The sequence below is a fragment of the Calliphora vicina genome, chromosome 4, assembly GCF_958450345.1.
Source record: "Calliphora vicina chromosome 4, idCalVici1.1, whole genome shotgun sequence".
Lineage (NCBI taxonomy): Eukaryota > Metazoa > Arthropoda > Insecta > Diptera > Calliphoridae > Calliphora > Calliphora vicina.
The window spans coordinates 112,536,346-112,559,454 of NC_088783.1; the positions used below are offsets into that span (position 1 = coordinate 112,536,346).

Sequence of the window (23,109 nt, forward strand, 5' to 3'; positions counted from 1 at the left end):
TTTTTTAATAAATTCTATTCGATTTTCTATACAAAATTTTCAATTACCTTTTCCAAGGACTCCAATTTCTTACTGGGCGAATCCACATACGATTGCCGCATTAACAGCGACGGCATGCTGGCATCCATGGGACAGGTTGACTCGGACACCGCATCGGGCGGCAAAGCATAATCATCGGAGAGGCCTGATTCAAATGAAATATCTGAAATTACTGTGCCACGCATAGGATGGTGAGGGACACGTAGATGATGATTGTTGGCAGACGACAGTCTATGACATTGTGCTGGATTGGTTTGTGATGGTGATTTATGAAGACTTGGATTAGAGTTAGTGTGTAAATGTGATTGATAGTGAGTGTAGGGCAGGGGCATGGTATTATGATGGTGATTAAACTCGTGCATCAAGGACACATTATGTGCAGGTTGTTGTTGATGGTGGTGGTAGTGATTTACTAAAGTTTTGAGGCAATGGAATGAGGGCGTGTTTGTTTTGGTATAATGAATTGAGGATGAGTCATGCATTTGTGAAAGTGATTGAAGTTTTGGTGAATTTAATGTGAAAATTTAAATAGTTTTGTTTAGTATTTGAGTTTTTTTTTGGCTTAAATTATTAATAAATTGTTGAAGGATTGAGGAAATCCGGGAAAAGTTAACAAAATAAAGGAATTGGTTATAAAAAAATACATGCTTTTTATAAAGAATAAGGCAGAAACAAACTAGAAACTTTACTCAAATTCTTTAGAAAATTTGCTCTATAAACAGAGCGAATTTTCTAAAGAAACTTTGCTCTATAAACAGAGCGAATTTTCTAAAGAAACTCTGCTCTATAAACAGAGCGAATTTTCTAATGAAACTGCTCTATAAATAGAGCAAATTTTCTAAAGAAACTTTGCTCTATAAACAGAGCGAATTTTCTAAAGAAACTTTGCCCTATAAACAGAGCGAATTTTCTAAAGAAACTCTGCTCTATAAACAGAGCGAATTTTCTAAAGAAACTTTGCTCTATAAACAGAGCGAATTTTCTAAAGAAACTCTGCTCTATAAACAGAGCGAATTTTCTAAAGAAACTTTGCTCTATAGACAGAGCGAATTTTCTAATGAAACTCTGCTCTATAAACAGAGCGAATTTACTAAAGAAACTTTGCTCTATAAACAGAGCGAATTTTCTAAAGAAACTTTGCTCTATAAACAGAGCGAATTTTCTAAAGAAACGTTGCTCTATAAACAGAGCGAATTTTCTAAAGAAACTTTGCTCTATAAACAGAGTGAATTTTCTAAAGAAACTTTGCTCTATAAACAGAGCGAATTTTCCAAAGAAACTTTGCTCTATAAACAAAGCGAATTTTCTAAAGAAACTTAGAAACTTTGCTCTATAAACAGAGCGAATTTTCTAAAGAAACTTTGCTCTATAAACAGAGCGAATTTTCCAAAGAAACTTTGCTCTATAAACAAAGCGAATTTTCTAAAGAAACATTGCTCTGTAAACAGAGCGAATTTTCTAAAGAAACTTTGCTCTATAAACAGAGCGAATTTTCTAAAGAAACGTTGCTCTATAAACAGAGCGAATTTTCTAAATAAACTTTGCTCTATAAACAGAGCGAATTTTTTAAAGAAACTTTGCTCTATAAACAGAGCAAGTTTTCTAAAGAAACTTTGCTCTATAAACAGAGCGAATTTTCTAAAGAAACTCTGCTCTATAAATAGAGAAAATTTTCTAAAGAAACTTTGCAATATAAACAGAGCGAATTTTCTAAATAAACTTTGCCCTATAAACAGAGCGAATTTTCTAAAGAAACTTTGCTTTATAGACAGAGCAAAGTTTTCTAAAGAAACTTTGTTCTATAAACAGACCAAATTTTCTAAAGAAACTCTGCTCTATAAACAGAGCGAATTTTCTAAAGAAACGTTGCTCTATAAACAGAGCGAATTTTCTAAAGAAATGTTGCTCTATAAACAGAGCGAATTTTCTAAAGAAACTTTGCTCTAGAAACAGAGCGAATTTTATTAAGAAACTTTGCTCTATAAACAGAGCAAATTTTCTAAAGGAACTTTTGTGAAGCCATTTTTACTTTAAGGAAAAGAAGTGAAACAATTGTTAAAAATTAAAAAAAATAAATATTTGAAATAAAAAAGGGAACTTCGGAAAAATCATAACATTCTAGGGTTCTACATTTTACAGGAGCCAGTGTCAATTAGTGTTTTGTTTTAGTTTTTACCATTTCCAAATTTATCGGGGATTTCATTACAAAGGATTTGTTTTTTTTGTTATTCTACCAACAAATCATTAACTACGCATTCAACAGAAATAGAGAAAGGGTGGGCTGTACATATTTTTTGGGGGGACACGAAAAATACATACCTCTTGGTTTAGTATTTTTGGGACTTTCCGAACCGCTACGCTTAGCGGGACTCAATGACGACGAGGTCTTACAACTTTTCGATGGACTGGAAGCACTGCCGGAAGTAGAGGTTTCCGTATTATCGGTACTCGAAGAGTTGTGTGAATTGTGGGTGAGCATAACGGCATGATCCTCGCCATCGCTGGAATCATCGCTAGAGTCACCGGTGAAGGGCATGGAACGTATTTGAGAAGCGCGCTGGAATAAAAGGAAGGAGGAAAGTTTATTAATCATATAATTTATAAGTAAATGTGTTTGTAATAGAAAGTTTGGTAAAATTTTAATTTTTGATTTTATTGTGGCAGCTTCAAACGTAAATGTTGTCAAATAACCGGTTTTTAAACGAATAAATTGTTTGAAACCCGGGTTTTTAACCGAATAACGTGTTTATGACTGTTTAACTTTAAATAAATTAATTTACAAAAAAATTTATTTATTCTAATAATCGGTTTTTAATACATTTTTTTAACCGAATAAAATTATTTTAACCGATAACGAAAACATTATTTTAAGTAAAAATAAATAAATTAAGAAAAAATAATTTAAATTGTATTTTAACAACCGGTTTTTAATCGAATAATTTTTTGGTAACCGGTTTTTAAACGAATAAAATTTTTATGATGGTTTAATAAAACCATTAATATAAATTAAATAAATTTTAAAAAAATTAAAATTTTTCAAACAATTTATTCGATTAAAAATAGTTTATTAGAAATTTTTTTTTAAATATTAAATGTTTATGACTGTTTAAGTTAAAATAAATTAAAATTTTATTCGAATAATCGGTTTTTAATCGAATAAAATTATTGTAACTGATACAGAAACCCTTATTTTAAGTAAAAATAAATAAATTAAAAAAAGAATTTAAATTTGATTCTAAGAACCGGTTTTTAATCGCATAATTTTTTTTAGAAAACCGGGTTTTAATCGAATAACATTTTTAGGAACGTTTAATGAAAACATAAATTTAAAATAAATAAATTAAAAAAAAAGTAAAAATTTTTTCTAATAACCGGTTTTTAATCGAATAAATTATTTGAAACCGGTTTTTAACCGAATAACATGTTTGTGACTGTTTAAGTTAAAATAAATTAATTTACAAAATAAATTAAAATTTTATTCGAATAATCGGTTTTTAACCGAATAAATTTTTTGAAAACCGCGTTTTAACCGAAAAATATTTTTGTGACTAAACCGCTAATTTAAGTTAAAATAAATAATTTAGCATAACAAATTGCAATTTTATTCGAATATTTGGTTTTTGATCGAATAATTTCGTAATGATATTCTAATAACCGGTTTTTAATCGAATATTTTTTTGGGGAAACCGGATTTTAACCGAATAAAATTATTGTAACCGATAACAAATTTAAGTAAAAATAAATAAATTTAAAAACAAATTAAAATTTGATTCTAAGAACCGGTTTTTAATCGAATAATTTTTTCTGGTAACCGGTTTTTAATCGAATAACGTGTTTATGACCGTTTAAGTTAAAATAAATAAATTAACAAACAAATTGGAATTTTATTCTAATAATCGGTTTTTAATCGAATAAATTTTTTTGGAAACCGGTTTTTAACCGTATAAAATTATTGTAATCGTTAATGAAACCATTATTTTAAGTAAAAATAAATAAATTTAAAAAAATAATTAAAATTTTATTCTAACAACCGGTTTTTAATCGAATAATTTTTTTTGGAAACCGTGTTTTAAGCGAATAACGTGTTTATGACCGTTTAAGTTAAAATAAATAAATTAAACAAATTGGAATTTTATTCGAATAATCGGTTTTTAATCGAATACATTTTATTGGAAACCGGTTCTTAAACTTTTGGAAACTGGATTTTAACCGAATAAAAATTTTGTTATCATTAATTTATGTTAGCATTATTAAATTTACAAAATAAATTAAAATTTTATTCGAATAATCGGTTTTTAATCGAATAAATTTTTTTGGAAACCGTTTTTTAACCGAAAAAAATTATTGTAACCGATAGCAAAACCGCTATTTTAAATAAAAAAAATAATTAAAATTTGTTTCTAACAACCGGTTTTTAATCGCATAATTTTTTTGGTAATCGATTTGTAATCGAATAACGTATTTATGACCGTTTAAGATAAAATAAATAAATTAAACTAATTGGATTTTATTCGAATAATCGGTTTTTAATCGAATAAATTTTTTTTGAAAACCGGTTTTTAACCGAATACAAATTTTTTGCTTAATTTAAGTTAAAATAAAAAAATTTGCAAAACAAATTGTAATTTTATTCGATAAACGGTTTTTAATCGAATCATTTTTTTTTTGGAAACCGGATTTTAACCGAATAAAAATTTTGTTACCATTAATTTATGTTAAAATTAATAAATTTACAAAATAAATTAAAATTTTATTCGAATAATCGGTTTTTAATCGAATAAATTTTTTGGAAACCGGTTTTTAACCGAATAACAATTTTGTGACCGTTTAATTAAACACCTAATTTAAGTTAAAATAAATAAATTTGCAAAACAAATTGTAATTTTATTCGATAAACGGTTTTTAATCGAATAAATTTTTTGGTAACCGGTTTTTAACCGAATAAAAATTTTGTTACCATTAATTTAAGATAAAATTAATAAATTTACAAAATCAATTTAAATTTTATTCGAATAATCGGTTTTTAATCGAATAAATTTTTTTGGAAACCGGTTTTTAACCGAATAACATTTTTGTGACCGTTTAATTAAACACCTAATTTAAGTTAAAATAAATAAATTTGCAAAACAAATTGTAATTTTATTCGATAAACGGTTTTTAATCGAATACATTTTTTGGTAACCGGTTTTTAACCGAATAAAAATTTTGTTAGCATTAATTTAAGTTAAAATTAATAAATTTACAAAATAAATTTAAATTTTATTCGAATAATCGGTTTTTAAACGAATAATTTTTTTTTGGAAACCGGTTTTTAACCGAATAACAATTTTGTGACCGTTTAATTAAGCGTCTAATTTAAGCTAAAATAAATTTGCAAAACAAATATGTATTCGAATATTCGGTTTTTAATCGAATAATTTTTTTGGTAACCGGTTTTTAACCGATTAAAAATTTTGTTACCATTAATTTATGTTAAAATTATTAAATTTACAAAATAAATAAAAATTTTATTCGAATAATCGGTTTTTAATCGAATAAAAATTTTGTTACCATTTTTTTAAGTTAAAATTAATAAATTTACAAAATAGATTAAAATTTTATTCGAATAATCGGTTTTTAATCGAATAATTTTTTTTTTGGAAACCGGATTTTAACCGAATAAAAATTTTGTTACCATTAATTTATGTTAAAATTAATAAATTTAAATTTTATTCGTATAATCGGCAGGATACTTATTGTATTTAATCAGTTTTTTTTGCAATTAAATCCTTAATCCTTTAAGTATGCTTTAATTTAAATAAATAATGAAGTAATAAATGCCGTTTCTATTTAACAATGTATGCAAAATACTGTGTTAAGCTTTATTGCTTTTGAATTCTTTAAATTTCTCACTCCCTAATTATGATTTAAAGCAGGCTCCTTTGTCTTTCTTGTTATTTTACTAAATTACAGCTTAAAGTGGTTAGTGTTCAATGATTAGCATAATTTGAAGTTCTTTTTTCTTTTGTTTGTTTGCAAATTTTCAACAATAAATAAAGTTTATATTTTAAATGCCCCTAAAAGCAGGCAACACTTAATATATATTTGTTTTAAGCATTAGCAAATATGCTAATGAATGCTAAATAGCAAAAGTTTTAAAACTTCATTAAGTATGCTTTAAATTTGTTATTATTAGTTGAATATAAATTTGTTAAAACAAATGCAATAATTTCAACAGTTTATCACAATGGTTTGAAAACAACAAAAAAAAATATGTAGGTGGGGTTACAAGTTCTATTTAAAACTAAAATTTAAGCACCTTAAAGTAGGCTGCAATATTTGCTACAACTCAAAAATACTTGTATTTTGTTAAATAACAATTTTAAAATTTGGTTTATTCTTGCTGCTTTTGCAACAATCATTTAAACTTTTAACACAAGTACGTCCACCTCTGTTTGTAGTGTTGTTGTTTAAAACCCCCCCCCTCAAGTATGCTTCAAAATGATGTTGAACAATACAGCACGTTTTGCTGTCACATAGAACATGTTTATGCTGCTAAAAATATGCTACATTATGTATGATTTTTAGGTTGCGTGTAAAAATATTTATAAATAACATATTCAAAAAAGAAAAAAAAAAGATAATCTAGCAGCCTAAAAATATGTGAAGTAAAGTCTTGATGATATTGTGTTTATAAATAAAAATATCAACAATTTCTACAGCCAAATATATTGTACGGATTTGGAATATTTCTTAAACAGCCTAAAAGTAGGCAACAAATATTGTTTAAAACATGTTTAGCCTTGAGAAGTCTTTAAATATTTTCCAGAAAAATATTTTTCATAACTGAGCAGATGTGTTATGGACAATTTAAAATTTATAGAAAATACATTAAAACGCCTATAAATAGGCCATAATTTCAAATTTATAGAAAACAAACTTGAATCATCTACAAATAAGTTTAAAAATGAATAAATTTTGACATATACATAAATTTAAACCAAATATTCGAATAATTGGGTATTAATCGAGTATATTTTTGTAGTCATTAGTAAAAACCAACTTTTAAATGTTTTGTTGGAATATAGTTTAAATACAATTTTGATTTTTTTATTCGAATAATTATAATCGAATAAATTATTTTTAACCGAATAAATTTCTTGTTACCTGGTTACTAAAACTATTAGTTTAAGTAAAACGAAATAAATTAAATCAAAATAAATTTTTTCTAATAACCGGTTTTTAATCGAATAAATTTTTTGAAAAACCGGGTTTTAACCGAATAAAATTTTTTATGACCTTTAATTTGAATTAAATAAATTGAAAAAATTTAATTTTTTTCTAATAACCGGTTTTTAATCGAATAATTTTTTTGGAAACCGTGATTTAACCGAATAAAATTATTGAAACCGATAACGAGAATAAATAAATTTTAAAAAAATAATTAAAATTTTATTCTAATAACCGGTTTTTAATCGAATAATTTTTTTTGGAAACCGGTTTTTAACCGAATAAAATTATTGTAACCGATAAAGAAACAATTATTTTAAGTAAAAATAAATAAATTAAGAAATATGTAAGAATTAAAATTATATTCTAACAACCGGTTTTTAATCGAATAATTTTTTTTGAAAACCGGTTTTAAACCGAATCAAATTATTGAAACCTTCTTTATTCTTTATTATTTTAAGTAAAGTAAATAAATTAAGAAATAAGAATTAAAATTTTATTTTAACAACCGGTTTTTAATCGAATAATTTTTTTTGGAAACCGTTTTTTAATCGAATCAAATTATTGTAACCGATAAAGAAACCATTATTTTAAGTAAAAATAAATAAATTAAGAAAAAGAATTACAATTTTATTTTAACAATCGGTTTTTAATCGAATAATTTTTTTTGGAAACCGGTTTTTAATCAAATTATTGTAACCGATAAAGAAACCGTTATTTTTAATAAATAAATTTAATTAATAAATTAACAAAAAAGAATTAAAATTTTATTCTAACAATCGGTTTTTAATCGAATAATTTTTTTTGCAAACCGGTTTTTAACCGAATCAAATTATTGTAACCGATAACGAAACCGTTATTTTAAGTAAAAATAAATAAATTAAGAAATAAGAATTAAAATTTTATTCTAACAACTGGTTTTTAATCGAATAATTTTTTTTGCAAACCGGTTTTTAACCGAATCAAATTATTGTAACCGATAATTTTTAAGTAAAAATAATAAATTAAGAAATAAGAATTAAAATTTTTTTCTAATAACCGGTTTTTAATCGAATAATTTTTTTTGGAAACCGGTTTTTAACCGATAAAGAAACAATTATTTTAAGTAAAAATAAATAAATTAAGAAATAAGAATTAAAATTTTATTCTAACATTCGGTTTTTAATCGAATAATTTTTTTTGGAAACCGGTTTTTAACCGAATAAAATTATTGTAACCGATAACGAAACAGTTATTTTAAGTAAAAATTAATAAATTAAAAAAAAAATTAAAATTTTATTTTAACAACCGGTTTTTAATCGCAATATTTTTTTAGTAACCGGGTTTTAACCGGATACATTTATTGAAAACCGGTTTTTAACTGTTTAAGTTAAAATAAATTTAATAAAAATTTTATCGTAACAACCGGTTTTTAATCGAATAATTATTTTTGGAAACCGGTTTTTAACCGAATCAAATTATTGTAACCGATAACGAAACCGTTATTTTAAGTAAAAATAAATAAATTTAAAAAAGGCATTACAGTTTTATTTTAACAACCGGTTTTTAATCGCAATATTTTTTTAAATTAAAAAATCTAAAAGAATTCTAATAACCGGTTTTCAATCGAATAAATTGTTTGAAAACCGGGTTTTAGCCGAATAACGTGTTTGTGACTGTTTAAGTTAAGATAAATTAATTTACTGAAAAAATTTAAATTTTATTCGAATAATCGGTTTTTAATCGAATATATTTTTTTGAAAACCGGTTTTTAACCGAATAAAATTTATGGGAGAGTTAAATTAAAACGCGTTAAATTATATTTCTAAAACAAATTAGAATTTTATTCGAATATTCGGTTTTTAATCGAACTTTTTTAGAAACCGGTTTTTAACCGAATAAAGTTTTTATAACCGGTTACTGAAAGCGTTCGTTTTTTAAAAAAAAAAAATTTAGTGGCCGGTTTTTAATCGAATACATATTCGGTTAATAATAATCGAATAATCGGTTTTTAATCGAATAATTTTTTTAAAAACCGGTTTTTAACCGAATAAAATTTATGTGAGATTTAAATTAAAACGCGTTAAAATATATTTCCAAAACAAATTGGAATTTTTTCGAATATTCGTTTTTTATGAAACTTTTTTAGAAACCGTTTTTTAACCGAATAAAATTTTATAATCGGTTACTGAACGTTCGTTTTTTTTAAGTAAATAAATTTAAAAAAAAAATTTAATGACCGGTTTTTAATCGAATACATATTCGGTTAATAATAATCGAATAATCGGTTTTTAATCGAATAAATTTTTTGAAAACCGGTTTTTAACCGAATAAAATTTATGTGAGAGTTAAATTAAAACGCGTTAAAATATATTTCCAAAACAAATTGGAATTTTATTCAAATATTCGGTTTTTAATTAAACTTTTTTAGAAACCGGTTTTTAACCGAATAAAATTTTATAATCGGTTACGGAACGTTCGTTTATTTTTAAATAAATAAATTTAAAAAAAAATTAATGACCGGTTTTTAATCGAATAAATATTCGGTTAAAACCCGAATAATGTTTTTGTGAGCCGGTAATAAAACCATTAATTTAAGTTGAAATAAACAAATTTATAAAAAAATGGAATTTTGTTCGAATAACCGGTTTTAATTTAATTTAGAAAATTATTCGAATTTTTTGGAAACCGGTTTTTATACGAATAATTTTTTATTGAAATTTAATTTATAATTTCATTCGAATAATCGGTTTTTATTAGAATATATTTTTTGAAACCGGTTTTTAATCGAATAAAATTTGTGTAGCCGGTTAAGAAAACTGTGAATTTAAGTTGAAATAAACACATTTTCAAAAATTATTTTAATCGAATGTATTTTTTAAAACCGGTTTTTAATCGATTAAAATTTTTTTTATGAATAAAAACCGTTTTTATTCGAATAAATTGTTTGGAAATTCTAAATTAAGTTTAAACAAAATTTCAACAGAACATTAAAAACCCGGTTTTTATAAACGGTTAAAAAAATTATTCGATTAAAAAGCCGATTTTCGAGTAAAATTATATTTTTTTTTTAAATTTTTACGTTTTTCATAAAAAAAATTTTAATCGATTAAAAACCGGTTTTAAAAAATACATTCGATTAAAATAATTTTTGAAAATGTGTTTATTTCAACTTATTTACAACCGTTATAATTTTTTTGAAACCGATTTTTAATCGAATAATTTTTTGTAACCGTTAATGGATGTCGCTCATTTAAATTAAAATTAAGTTTAAAAAAAACTTTATTCGAATCTTGATTGTAACCGAATAAATTTGTGGGAAACCGGGTTTAGTTTGAAAAAAAAAGATGTGCAACTCACCCCTTTAACAGTCGCATAAACGGGCACTGATATATCACAGAAACCTCCACTGGCCGTTTGCTGTTGCCTGGTGGGTAATTGGGGTGTGCCGGGCGTGGTGGTGCCCTCGTTCAAAGAAGCGGGCGTATGACGGCCCTGATGACCAGCATTATTTAAGGTATTCGAGTGACTATTCGCCGCACTAGTGGTGGACTCTTGTATATCGGGCGGCGGTGGTGGTGGCTGAGCGTGACGATCCAAAGTGCCGCCATTTTCCGAGGCTCCCGCCAAACCATCATTGGCCACCTGATAGATTTTGGCCTCCCATGAGGGGAAACGATGCAAAGGAGGTGTGGGCGGCCTGGGAACCCCGCCCATTTCACTGGTGGTGGTGGTAGTACTCGAATTACCGCCACTCGCCATTAAAGCTGGATTATTTTTCATCCAGGCGGGCATTTTCTCACAGGAGGGCGTATAGATTTCGGCATAATCATGAGCCGTATCCGTATCGGAACTATCGGGCCGGCCATTCTTAACGCTGGCCGCCTGTTTTGATATGCTAGCTAAAGGTGCCAATTGCAGGCCATCAACGGCCGCCACCAGATTACGTTCCAGCTCAGTGGGCTCCATGGAGAGATTGCGGCGGTGCTGGTGATGTGGATAGGAGGCAGTTAGGGGACGATTTATGATTTCCTGGGTGTCTAAACTTTCGCTACGTCGTCGATTCTCTTTGGAGGCGGCAAAGTCTTGCACATCCAAACTTAAACTATTTCTAACGGGACCTATAACACTATGTCTATTCGATTGATTGGCAATATAGTTTTTTAATAATTCCAATTGTTGATTGCACTTTTGATTTTGTTCGCGTAATAATTGATTTTGTTCTTCTAAGTCGCGGAGCTTATTGTTGACCCACTCTTTGATTTTGGCCGCTTTGGCTTCGATTTGTTTGGCGTCCTGCAGGCGCAATTGACGTTGTTCTTCGACTTGGTATTCGAGAGAGTTTATGGTTTTTTCAGCATCTGGAAGACTTGAGGATAATTGTTGTTGTTGCTGTTGACTGGCAGTTAAAGTTGTTGAATTGGCTGGAGTTTGTTGCTGTTGTGATGTTTGCTGTTGTTGTTGTTGTTGGCCTTGATGATTCGTTGAGCTGTTGTTGGTGTTGGCTGTGCTGGGCGGAGGTTTTGGCCATTCACTCAACCTTTGTTCCATAGCCCGCACCTAAAATAAATTATGAAGAAAAACAAGAAAAATTTTAATATTTTGCAACTAAAAGTAGGCTTTATTTTTTAAGATTAAAAGCTTTAAGAGCTATGCTATGCATTAAAATAAATAAATTTAAGGCAAACAAGGTATTTATGTGTATTTTGTTATTAATTTTATTGTTTATTGTACAAATATTTACAAATTGTTAACTTCAACCTAAAAGTATACCTCAGTTTTTATTTATTTTTTACTTTAGCCTAAACGTATGCTTCACTTCTTACACTTTACTGGTTTCTGTTTTACAAATGCCACAAAATGTTTTAAATTCCTTTATTATTCAAAATTCCCCGACGTGTTTGTTAAAATATTCATACATTTAAACCAAAAACTCCAAACACGCTCAAGTTTTAATGTCTTCTTTTCTTTAGAAAGAAAAAAAAGTACTGTGTACTTCCGTTTCTACTTCTAAGAAAGTAAAACATACTTAACAACTTAGCCAGACGACTGCGGCAACAACATTTTCTACACTTTCAATGTTACTTTTTTTGTTGTATGTGTTAACAAAAGTAATGCATACTTTTAGAGGCGGAGGAAGTAATGCCATGGCAAACGAAGTAATTAAACAATTCGCGTGATTGCTAAGACTGCGTGCATTAAGAAAATATATTTTATTTAACATTTTGAATGCAGCTGTTTGGGGAAATGTTTAAGACAGTAAAACGAAACAAAAGTTTCTTGTGATATTTGAAGTTTTAAAAGACTTTTCACTCTATAATTTTGTGTACAAAAAAACGGTTTACTTCTTTTGTTATCTGTATTGTTAGTAATTATCGCATTATCCTTTTGTGTATATCTTAAGAGTTTGTTAAGTAAAACTAGATGAACAAAAAAAAAACCTCAAGACTAAAATTAAGTTAAGACAGAAGATAAGGTTGTTTTCCACAACCGGAAAGTTTTTAATAATTCCCGCACGTGGTAATAGAAACATCAACAGTAAATGTAGGAATCATTAAAGTAGACTAACTAGAAATAATAAAAAAATTAGAAAAACAAAATTATATTTCTCAAAAACACAAATTTATCAAATTTTAAGAGCAATTTTTGAATAAGCTGCCTAAAAGTAGGCAGCATTTTTAACCATTTAAAGCAAAATTCTTAGTTTTGCTTAAGTACTTTAATTTTTCTGTCCTAATTTCTGCACTAATAAAATTTTTAAAATTTTTTATATTTTTTTTGGAACCGGTTTGCTTAACCGAATAATTTATTCGATTAAAAACCGATTATTCGAATAAAAAATCTAAATTTTGCTTTCCCAAAACCTTAGTAGATTTTTTTTAAATTTTGTATAATTTCTAGGAACCGGTTCCCAAACCGTAAAACTTATTCGATTAAAAACCGGTTATTCGAATAAAAAATTACAAGAATTTTGAAATTATTTTTTTATAAATTTCTAATTGGTTACCTTTAATTTTTGCGAATAAAACCAGATTATTCGAATAAAATGTATTCGATTAAAAACTTTATTCGAATAAAATTTTTTTTTGAAATTTTCTTAGTTTTTCTTAAGTTCTTTAAATTTTTGCTATATAATTTTTAAAATTTTTTATATTTTTTTTGGAACCGGTTTGCTTAACCGAATTATTTTTTATTCGATTAAAAACCGGTTATTAGAATAAAAAATTTTAATTTTTCTTTCCAAAACCTTAATAGATTTTTATTTTTTAATTTTCTATAGCTTCTTGGAAACGGTTTGTCAAACCGAATAATTTATTCGATTAAAAACCGGTTATTCGAATAAAAAAATCATATTTTTTGATTTTTTTTTATAAATTTCAAATTGGTTACCTTTAATTTTTGCGAGTAAACACAGATAATTCGAATAAAATGTATTCGATTAAAAACTAGTTATTCGAATAAAAATTTTTTTGGAAATTTTCTTAGTTTTACTTAAGTTCTTTAAATTTCTGCTATATAATTTTTAAATTTTTTTATATTTTTTTGGAACCGGTTTGCTTAACCGAATAATTTATTCTATTAAAAACCGGTTAATCGAATAAAAAATCTAAATTTTGCTTTCCAAAACCTTTATAGATTTTTATTTTTTAATTTTCAATAGTTCCTTGGAAACGGTTTGTAAAACCATACAAATTATTCGATTAAAAACCGGTTATTCGAATAAAAAATTATAAAATTTTTTAAATTATTTTTTTTATAAATTTCTATTTGGTAACTTTTAAATTTTGCGAGTAAAACCAGATAATTCGAATAAAATGTATTCGATTAAAAACTAGTTATTCGAATAATTTTTTTTTTGAAATTTACTTAAGTTCTTTAAATTTTTGCTATACAATATTTAAAATTTTTTATATTTCTTTGGAACCGGTTTTCTTAACCGTATAATTTATTCGATTAAAAACCGGTTATTCGAATAAAAAATCAAAATTTTTTCTTTCCAAAACCTTAATAGATTTTTATTTTTGAATTTTCTTAGTTTCTTGGAAACGGTTTGTCAAACCGAATAATTTATTCGATTAAAAACCGGTTATTCGAATAAAAAAATCATATTTTTTTTTTATTTATTTATAAATTTATAATTGGTTACCTTTCATTTTTGCGAATAAAACCAGATTATTCGAATAAAAAGTATTCGATTAAAAACTAGTTACATATTCGAGTAAAATTTTTTTGGAAATTTTCTTAGTTTTACTTAAGTTCTTTAAATTTTTGCTATATAATTTTTAAAATTTTTTATATATTTTTGGAACCGTTTTGTCTAACCGAATAATTTATTCGATTAAAAACCGGTTAATCGAATAAAACATACAAATTTTGCTTTCCAAAACCGTAGTAGATTTTTTAAATTTTGTATAGTTTCCAGGAACCGGTTCTCAAACCGTAAAACTTATTCGATTAAAAACCGGTTATTCGAATAAAAAATTACAAGAATTTTTAAATTATTTTTTTTATAAATTTCTAATTGGTTACCTTTAATTTTCGCGAATAAAATCAGATAATTCGAATAAAATGTATTCGATTAAAAACTAGTTATTCGAATAAATTTTTTTTTTAATTTTCTTAGTTTTACTTAAGTTCTTTAAATGTTTGCTATATAATTTTTAAAATTTTTTTATATTTTTTGGAACCGGTTTGCTTAATCGAATAATTTATTCGATTGAAAACCGGTTATTCGATTAAAAAATATCCAAATTTTGCTTACCAAAACCTTAACAGAATTTCGTTTTAATTTCCTATAGTTTCTTGGAACCGGTTTCTCAAACTGAAAAACTTATTCGATTAAAAACCGGTTATTCGAATAAAAAATTATACAAAATTTTAAATTATTTTTTTTATAAATTTCTCATTGGTTACCTTTAATTTTCGCGAATAAAACCAGATTATTCGAATAAAATGTATTCGATTAAAAACTAGTTACATATCGAATAAAATTTTTTCTTAATTTCTATAAATTTCTGCTGTACAATTTTAAATTTTGTAACATTTTTCTATTTCTTTGGAACCGGCTTGTCTAACCGAATAATTTATTCGATTAAAAACCGGTTATTCGAATAAAAAAAATTAAAATTTGTTCGGACAAAAACTGATTTTACGAATAAAATTTATTCGATTAAAAAACGCTTAGTCGAAAAAATCATTCTTAAAAGATTTGTATATTATATATAGTAGTTTATTCGATTAAAAACTGATTATTCCATTACAAAACCGGTTATTCGAATAAAAAATTCTTAAAATTTTTTAAACATTGTTTTATAAATTTTCCGTAAAAATTAAAAATAATTTATTCGAATAAAAATTGATTATTCGATGAAACTTTATTCGATTACAACACCGGTTATACAAATAAAAAATTCGTAAACATTTTCAAATTATTTTTTTATAAATTTCAAAATGTTTTCAACGATTAAAAATTTTTCGAATAAAAAAATTCTAAAATGTTTAAAATTATATTTTATAGGCTCAATGAAATCTAATAAAAATTATTCGTTAAAAATCGCATATGCTACAATTTTTAAAAACTTCAATCGATTAAAAATTATTCGAATTAAAAAATTCAAAATTTTTTAAAATGATTTTTTTAGAAACTTTTTGAAATGGTTTAAACAATGTTTCCGAATAAAAACCGATAAATCGAATAAAAATTATTCGATAAAAAACCGAATACATATTATTCGAATAAAAAAATCCTAAACTTTTTTTTATGATTTTTATAAACCTTATGAAACGATAAAAAAATAACGTTTGGGAATATGATTTTTATAAACTTTATGAAATGATAAAAAAAATGAAGTTTGGTAATAAATCCCGATTAATCGAAAAAAATGATTCGTTAAAACTTGAAAATTATTCGAATAAAAAAAAACCTAAAATGTTTAAGTTTATTTTTTATGAAGCTTTTGAAATGGTTAAAAAAAAATTAATCGAATAAAAATTATTCGTTAAAAAAACAAAAATTATTCGAATAAAAAAAATCCTAAAAATGTTTAAATGATTTTTTATAAACTTTTTGAAATGGTTAAAAAAAATATTTTGAATAAAATCCAATTAATCGAGTAAAAATTATTCGTTATAAATCTTTTATCATAAAAAAATTCTAAAGTTTTAAAAATAATTTCTTATAGACTTTATGAAACGATTTAAAATCTTTTTAATCGGATTAATCGATTATTCGAATAATTTTTTTTAATCTTTTTAATTTAAACTTTATTTCAATAAACCGAACGAATCAAATTTTGATAACCGTTCATGAAAACTGGTTTTTGATAAAAAAAAAATATCGAATAATAAATCGATTAATCGGTTTTTAATCGAATAAAATTTAAAATTTTATTCGAATAATCGGTTTCTTAATTGAATATATTATTGGTAACTGAGTATACTAACGGTTTATTGAAAAAATATCGAATAATAAATCGATTAATCGGTTTTTAATCGAATAAAATTTTATTCGAATAATCGGTTTTTTAATTGAATATGTATATTATTGATAACTGAGTATCATATTCATATTCAATTAAAAAACCGATTATTCGAATAAAATTTTATTCGATTAAAAACCGATTAATCGATTTATTATTCGATATTTTTTCAATAAACCGTTGGTATACTCAGTTACCAATTATATATTCAATTAAAAAACCGATTATTCGAATAAAATTTTAAATTTTATTCGATTAAAAACCGATTAATCGATTTATTATTCGATATTTTTTTTTTATCAAAAACCAGTTTTCATGTACGGTTATCAAAATTTGATTCGTTTCAAACATCGATTATTCGAATAAAATTAGATTATTTTCAAATTTGAGATTTGTCTTTAAATATTCTGTTGATGACCTTTTTTTCCAAAAATTTTTTTATTTTCCCCTTATTTTTTAAGTGTGAAAAAAAGAAGATTTTCTCCTTAGCAAAACATTAATTATGGCCAAATTAACCATGAATAATTCTGGGCATGTTTAGAAAACACCAACCCAACAACTAGTCTTAATTACAAGCTTAAACAGCAAAACGTAGTCATATATTTTTGTGTTTTTCCTAAAAGTATGCAGTGTTTTTTAGTATTTTTTTTTGCAAACAAAGCAATAGGACAAAAAACTTGAAAACATTTTTTTGCAAGACCATAAATACAATGCTGTAGAAAATATAAATGGCAAAAAATATTACAGAGAAAGGAAATGGAAAATTAAAAAAATATATATAAAAATTACTGCAAACCTTGAAGTAGGCAACAGAAATATGAAAATTGGAAAAAACCAACTGGTTTATGTAATGAGTTTTAAAAAAATATTAAGGAAAGTCACATGATTTTAGATTACAAATTTCTAAGAAGTAATTTAAAAACAATTTAACAAAATATTAAATTTTCTTTATTTTTTTAAGCCTTTTGGTTAGGCAACATAAATTATTTTTATGAAATTTTTTACTTTTTTTTTCATTCATTTAATAAAATGTCAAACAAAATTTTCCTAAATAAATTTTCATTTATTGGCAGCATTGCAGCCTTTGTGTATGCAATATTTCTTGGTGCAAAAATTTTTTTGCACAATATTTGTTAGCTATTTTATTGTTTTTGAGCCAGGAACATGTGCATGATTAAATTTGCTCCATAAAATAACAAATTTTCTTATAGAAAACCTTAGCAAACATAAAGTTTGTGGTTTATATGGCAAGCAAAGACATGTTTTTTTTTGGTTAAGCCTGTCAGTTAGGCTATAAAATGGATTTAATTTTAGGTTTGAGGTAAAGCAAGAAGAAACCGGGTCAGTGGTGTTAATAAATATTTAAGCAGTTTTAAAAGCTGATGGAATTGAAAAATGAATTGAAAAGTACAAGTAGCTTATTTAGAATTGTAGATTTTAAGGCCTACTTTTAGGGGCAATTTGTAGAGATTTTATTTTGTTACATTTTATAACATTTGTGGTTTATTTTAAGAATCCTAGGTGTAGTAAATAAGAATATTAAGAATTTTAGGTTTCTAATTAATTACTATAGTTTATTTTATAAAAAGTGTAGCCTACTTTAAGTTGTATTTAACATAATTTAATCTATAGTCTACTTTTAGGCTTCTTTCGAAAAAATGTCCTTAAATTTATCTAAATTCCTTTACTGTTGTCTTGTTTAAAGCATTAACTCATTCCTTTTTTTCTTGTATTGCTGTTACAAGCATAATTTCTAATATTTTCCAATCACATACCGGCTATAACAGGTCATTATAATATAAATGCTTTGTTTCTGTTCCATTTCTTTATTTTTTTTGTTCTTAGCAGATTAAAACTGCTGAGCTCAGCTGTTTCTTAGCAAAACAATATAAAAAAAAACATACATTTAATATGTTTTTTTTGAGACACTCACACTCTATATAGTTTTATGTTATATTTCTTGCTAACTTCTTGTATAAAAGGAGATAAAGTGTAATAAAATTAACCCACTAAGAAAGGCTAAGAAACTCTAGAATTTTCTTAAGCTATATTTGATAAAAGAAATCCAGTTTTTAAAAATTTATGGTTCGAAGGACCATTTTTAGAAAAAATCTAAATTTTTAATTTTATAATAAAATCTTGTTTTAGTATTTAAAATAGCTTTATTTTTCATTATTATACATTTTAACAACCTATAGTGTTTGATTTAATTACAATTAGTTGAGAATTTAAAAAAAATCCAAGATTCGAAGGACCATTTTTATAATAAAATTATAAACAACATTTAGTTCTCACAAGGAGTTTAATAATGTTGGTAAAAAATTAATAAAATTTTATAAAAATAAAAGGAATTATATGTATTTAAAGATTTCCTAATTCGAAGGACCATTTAAAAGACCATTTAAAATTGTCTAATAACATTTTAAAGCAAAACTTTAAATTTACTTTAACTTCATAATTATGATTTTGTATTTGGTTGTATCAATTTTTCCATTTTATTTAAAGGATTAATATTTCCTTACATTAAAAACATGTACAAAATATAAAAATTCCTTGAAATAGCTACATACAAAGCATTTTTGATTATATATTTAAACATATTCACCCTCCTCTTGTCTTTCCATTCAACGCACACATTTTTAAAAAAAAAAAATATGACGACACATGAACTAGACCGATAAAATACCAATGAAAAATAAGAAAAAAAAAATCTTCTAAATCATAAATATATTTTATGGTTAAGGACATTAAAGTGGTTGTAAAAATGTTAAAGACAAAATTGTTTATGAATGATATAAAGGAAGGCAAATTGATAAAGGCGCCTAAAAGTAGACTATATTAATAACTGCTATTTTATAAAGGCCTAAGAATAAGGCTAATTTGGGACCTACCATTGAAGCTTATTTGGAACTGTTTAAAGCCATACGATTGAAGTTTATTTGGGACTGTATAAATACCTATACTTGAAGTTAATTTGACACTATGATTGAAGATAATTTGGGACTGTATAAAGACCTACGATTGAAGCTAGTTTGGGACTATGATTGAAGCTAATTTGGGACTGTATAAAGGCCTAAGATTGAAGCTAATTTGGGACAATGATTGAAGCTAATTTGGGACTTTATAAAGACCTACGATTGAAGTTAATTTGGGACAATGATTGAAGTTAATTTGGGACAATGATTGAAGCTAATTTGGGACTGTATAAATACCTAAGATTGAAGCTAATTTGGGACTATCATTGAAGCTAATTTGGGACTGTATAAAGATCTACGATTGAACCCAGTTTGGGACTATGATTGAAGCAAGTTTGGAACTGTATAAAGACCTACGATTGAAGCTAATTTGGGACAATGATTGAAGCTAATTTGGGACTATGATTGAAGCTAATTTGGGACTATGATTGAAGCTAAATTAGGACTGTATATAGAAGCTTATTTAGGACTATGACTGAAGTTAATTTGGGACTGTATAAAGACCTACGATTGAACCTAGTTTGGGACTATGATTGAAGCAACTTTGGAACTGTATAAAGACCTACGATTGAAGCTAATTTGGGACTATGATTGAATCCAAATTGGGACTATGATTGAAGCTAATTTGGACTGTATAAAGACCTACGATTGAAGCTAGTTTGGGACTGTGATTGAAGCTAATTTGGGACTGTTTAAGGACTTACGATTGAAGCTAATTTGGGACTATGACTGAAGTTAATTTGGGAATGTATAAAGACCTACGATTGAAGCTAATTTGGGACAATGATTGAAGCTAATTTGGGACTATGATTGAAGCCAAATTGGGACTATGATTGAAGCTAAATTGGGAAAGTATATAGAAGCTTATTTAGGACTATGACTGAAGTTAATTTGGGACTGTATAAAGACCTACGATTGAAGCTAATTTGGGACTATGATTGAAGCTAAATTGGGACTGTATATAGAAGATAATTTGGGACAATGATTGAAGCTAATTTGGACTGTATAAAGACCTACGATTGAAGCTAATTTGGGACTGTTTAAGGACTTACGATTGAAGCTAATTTGGGACTATGACTGAAGTTAATTTGGGACTGTATAAAGACCTGAGATTGAAGCTAATTTGGGACTATGATTAAAGCTAATTTGGGACTGTATAGAAGCTAATTTGGGGCTATGACTGAAGTTAATTTGGGACTGTATAAAGACTTACGATTGAAGCTAATTTGGGCCTATGATTGAAGCTAATTTGGGACTATGATTGAAGCTAAATTGGGACTGTATATAGAAGCTTATTTGGGACTATCATTGAAGCTAATTTGGGACTGTATAAAGACCGAAGATTGAACCTAGTTTGGGACTATGATTGAAGCAAGTTTGGAACTGTATAAAGACCTACGATTGAAGCTAATTTGGGACTATTATTGAAGCTAATTTGGAACTGTATAAAGACATACGATTGAAGCTAGTTAGGGACTATGATTGAATCTAATTTGGGACTGTATAAAGACCTAAGATTGAAGCAAATTTGGGACTGTATAAAGACCTACGATTGAAGTTAATTTGGGACATTGATTGAAACTAATTTGGAACTGTATAAAAACCAACGATTAAAGCTAATTTGGGACTGTATAAAGACTTACGATTAAAGCTAATTTGGGACTATTATTAAAGCTAATTTGGGACTGTATAAATACCTTCGATTGAAGCTAATTTGGGACAATGATTGAAGCTGATTTGGGACTGTATAAAGACCTAAGATTGAAGCTAAATTGGGGCTGTAAAAGCCATACGATTGAAGCTAAATTGGGACTGTATAAACACCTACGATTGAAGCTTATTTTGGACTGTATAAAACCCTACAATTGAAGCTAAATTGGGGCTTTATAAAGCCATACGATTAAATCTTATTTGGGACTTTATAAACCAATACGATTGAAGCTTATTTGAGTCTATATAGACCTACGATTGAAGCTACTTTGAAACTGTATAAACACCTAGAATTGAAGCTTATTTGGACCGTATAAATTTCTACAATTAAAGTTAATGAGATGTTCCCAAAGTTTGAATTTTTTTCTTTTTCCTGATAAATGTTCCCTTCGTTTATTTATGTTAATTAGCTTCTTATTTGGTCTTCTAAGCAAATATTAAATAACAAAATTCTATACATTTGCCGTTTATTTCAAACTTGCTTGTGTTCATTCTATTAATTAACAAAATCTTTCATCTTTAAGGCCTTAGGAAAGGTCTTTGTAAGTTTATATCCTGCTTGTAAATGCCTTAAGGCAGACTTTAGAAATGTTAAGAGAAAAAAAAACTTACTTAAATATAAATCTAAATGACCAAATAGATTTATAATTAGAAATAAATGTTATAAGTTTTATTTTATTTAAAAAAATACGAAAAAATCTAGAGAAATTATTTAAATTTTTTTTTAATGTCCTTAAAGTATGCTTTATTATGGTTCATATTTAATTGTTTTAAAAGTATAGATAGCTTTTAGTGAAAACAAGTTTCTATTTATTTAAAACAACTTTTATTATTTCTTTATTAACTTCTTTTTGTTCTTACCATTTCAACGCCTTTTTTTGCTTTGAAAACTTAAAACACTAAAAACGTTTCTTATTAAACAAAACTGCATAAAATATGCAATAGATTTACTGCTGTCTTGGTAAAAAGCTATAGCACCTTTTAATTTAGTTTTTTTGGGAATTTTATTACAAGAAAACTTTTTCTCATCACAATAAAAAACAGACAGACTCCTACACAAAAACTTTTCCAAAGATATAAGGACAAAAACCACATAAAAATTAAAAAAACGGGTCCTATAACCATCAAGGTTTTTGTCTCTACTTTAAACCCTATAGATATGCTATTAATTTTATTTAGAAAAAAACGAACTGTTTTTAAACTTGTTTTAATGTGGTAAAAGTTTTTTTATTAATTCATTCAGAAAAAAAAGCGTTAAAACTTTGCTAAAGAATTATAGCATACTTTTATGCATAAATTATTTGAAATCTATGGTCTGTTGGGGTAGATTTAAATCAAGACGCCATTTGGCAGCTAGTGCCAACATGTTTTGTGTTAACTGTCTAGCCAATTTTATGGAGTGCTGCAATTGTTTTGTATTAAAAGAAACGCAGCCAAAGAATGTCTCTTGGTTTTTTTCATAGCATAGTTTTGGGCTTACAACTACTTGTCTTTTTATACTTAATTGGGTTTTACATATATTTGTTATTTGCTATTGACAACTCTTATTCAAGATTCACAATTTATTATGTCTGGGGAGATTTTATAGAACGTACCAGTTTAATACTATATATTGTTTACACAGAATTTATGTAAAGCATACTTTAAGGTTTTAATATGTTTAAAAACTATTGCGAGTGTTAACAATGTAATGTAATGCATTACATACTTAATAGTTT

The 23,109-nt window shown here is 26.1% G+C and overlaps 1 protein-coding gene across 10 annotated transcripts in view; it reads right to left on the reverse strand.

Moving 5' to 3' along the window:
• Nucleotides 1-23,109, reverse strand: part of LOC135956281 (uncharacterized protein CG43867) — a 354,041-nt gene that overhangs the window by 10,612 nt on the left and 320,320 nt on the right. For 7 of the 10 annotated variants that reach the window (XM_065506722.1, XM_065506718.1, XM_065506713.1 and 4 more), the window contains 3 exons: nucleotides 10,588-11,787; nucleotides 2,359-2,596; nucleotides 48-283 (listed from right to left, as the gene is read on the reverse strand). In XM_065506722.1, coding sequence (XP_065362794.1) covers nucleotides 48-283; nucleotides 2,359-2,596; nucleotides 10,588-11,787 — 1,674 coding nt within the window. The remainder of the gene's footprint in view (nucleotides 1-47; nucleotides 284-2,358; nucleotides 2,597-10,587; nucleotides 11,788-23,109) is intronic. The other 3 variants (XM_065506717.1, XM_065506716.1, XM_065506715.1) reach the window with 1 other exon arrangement.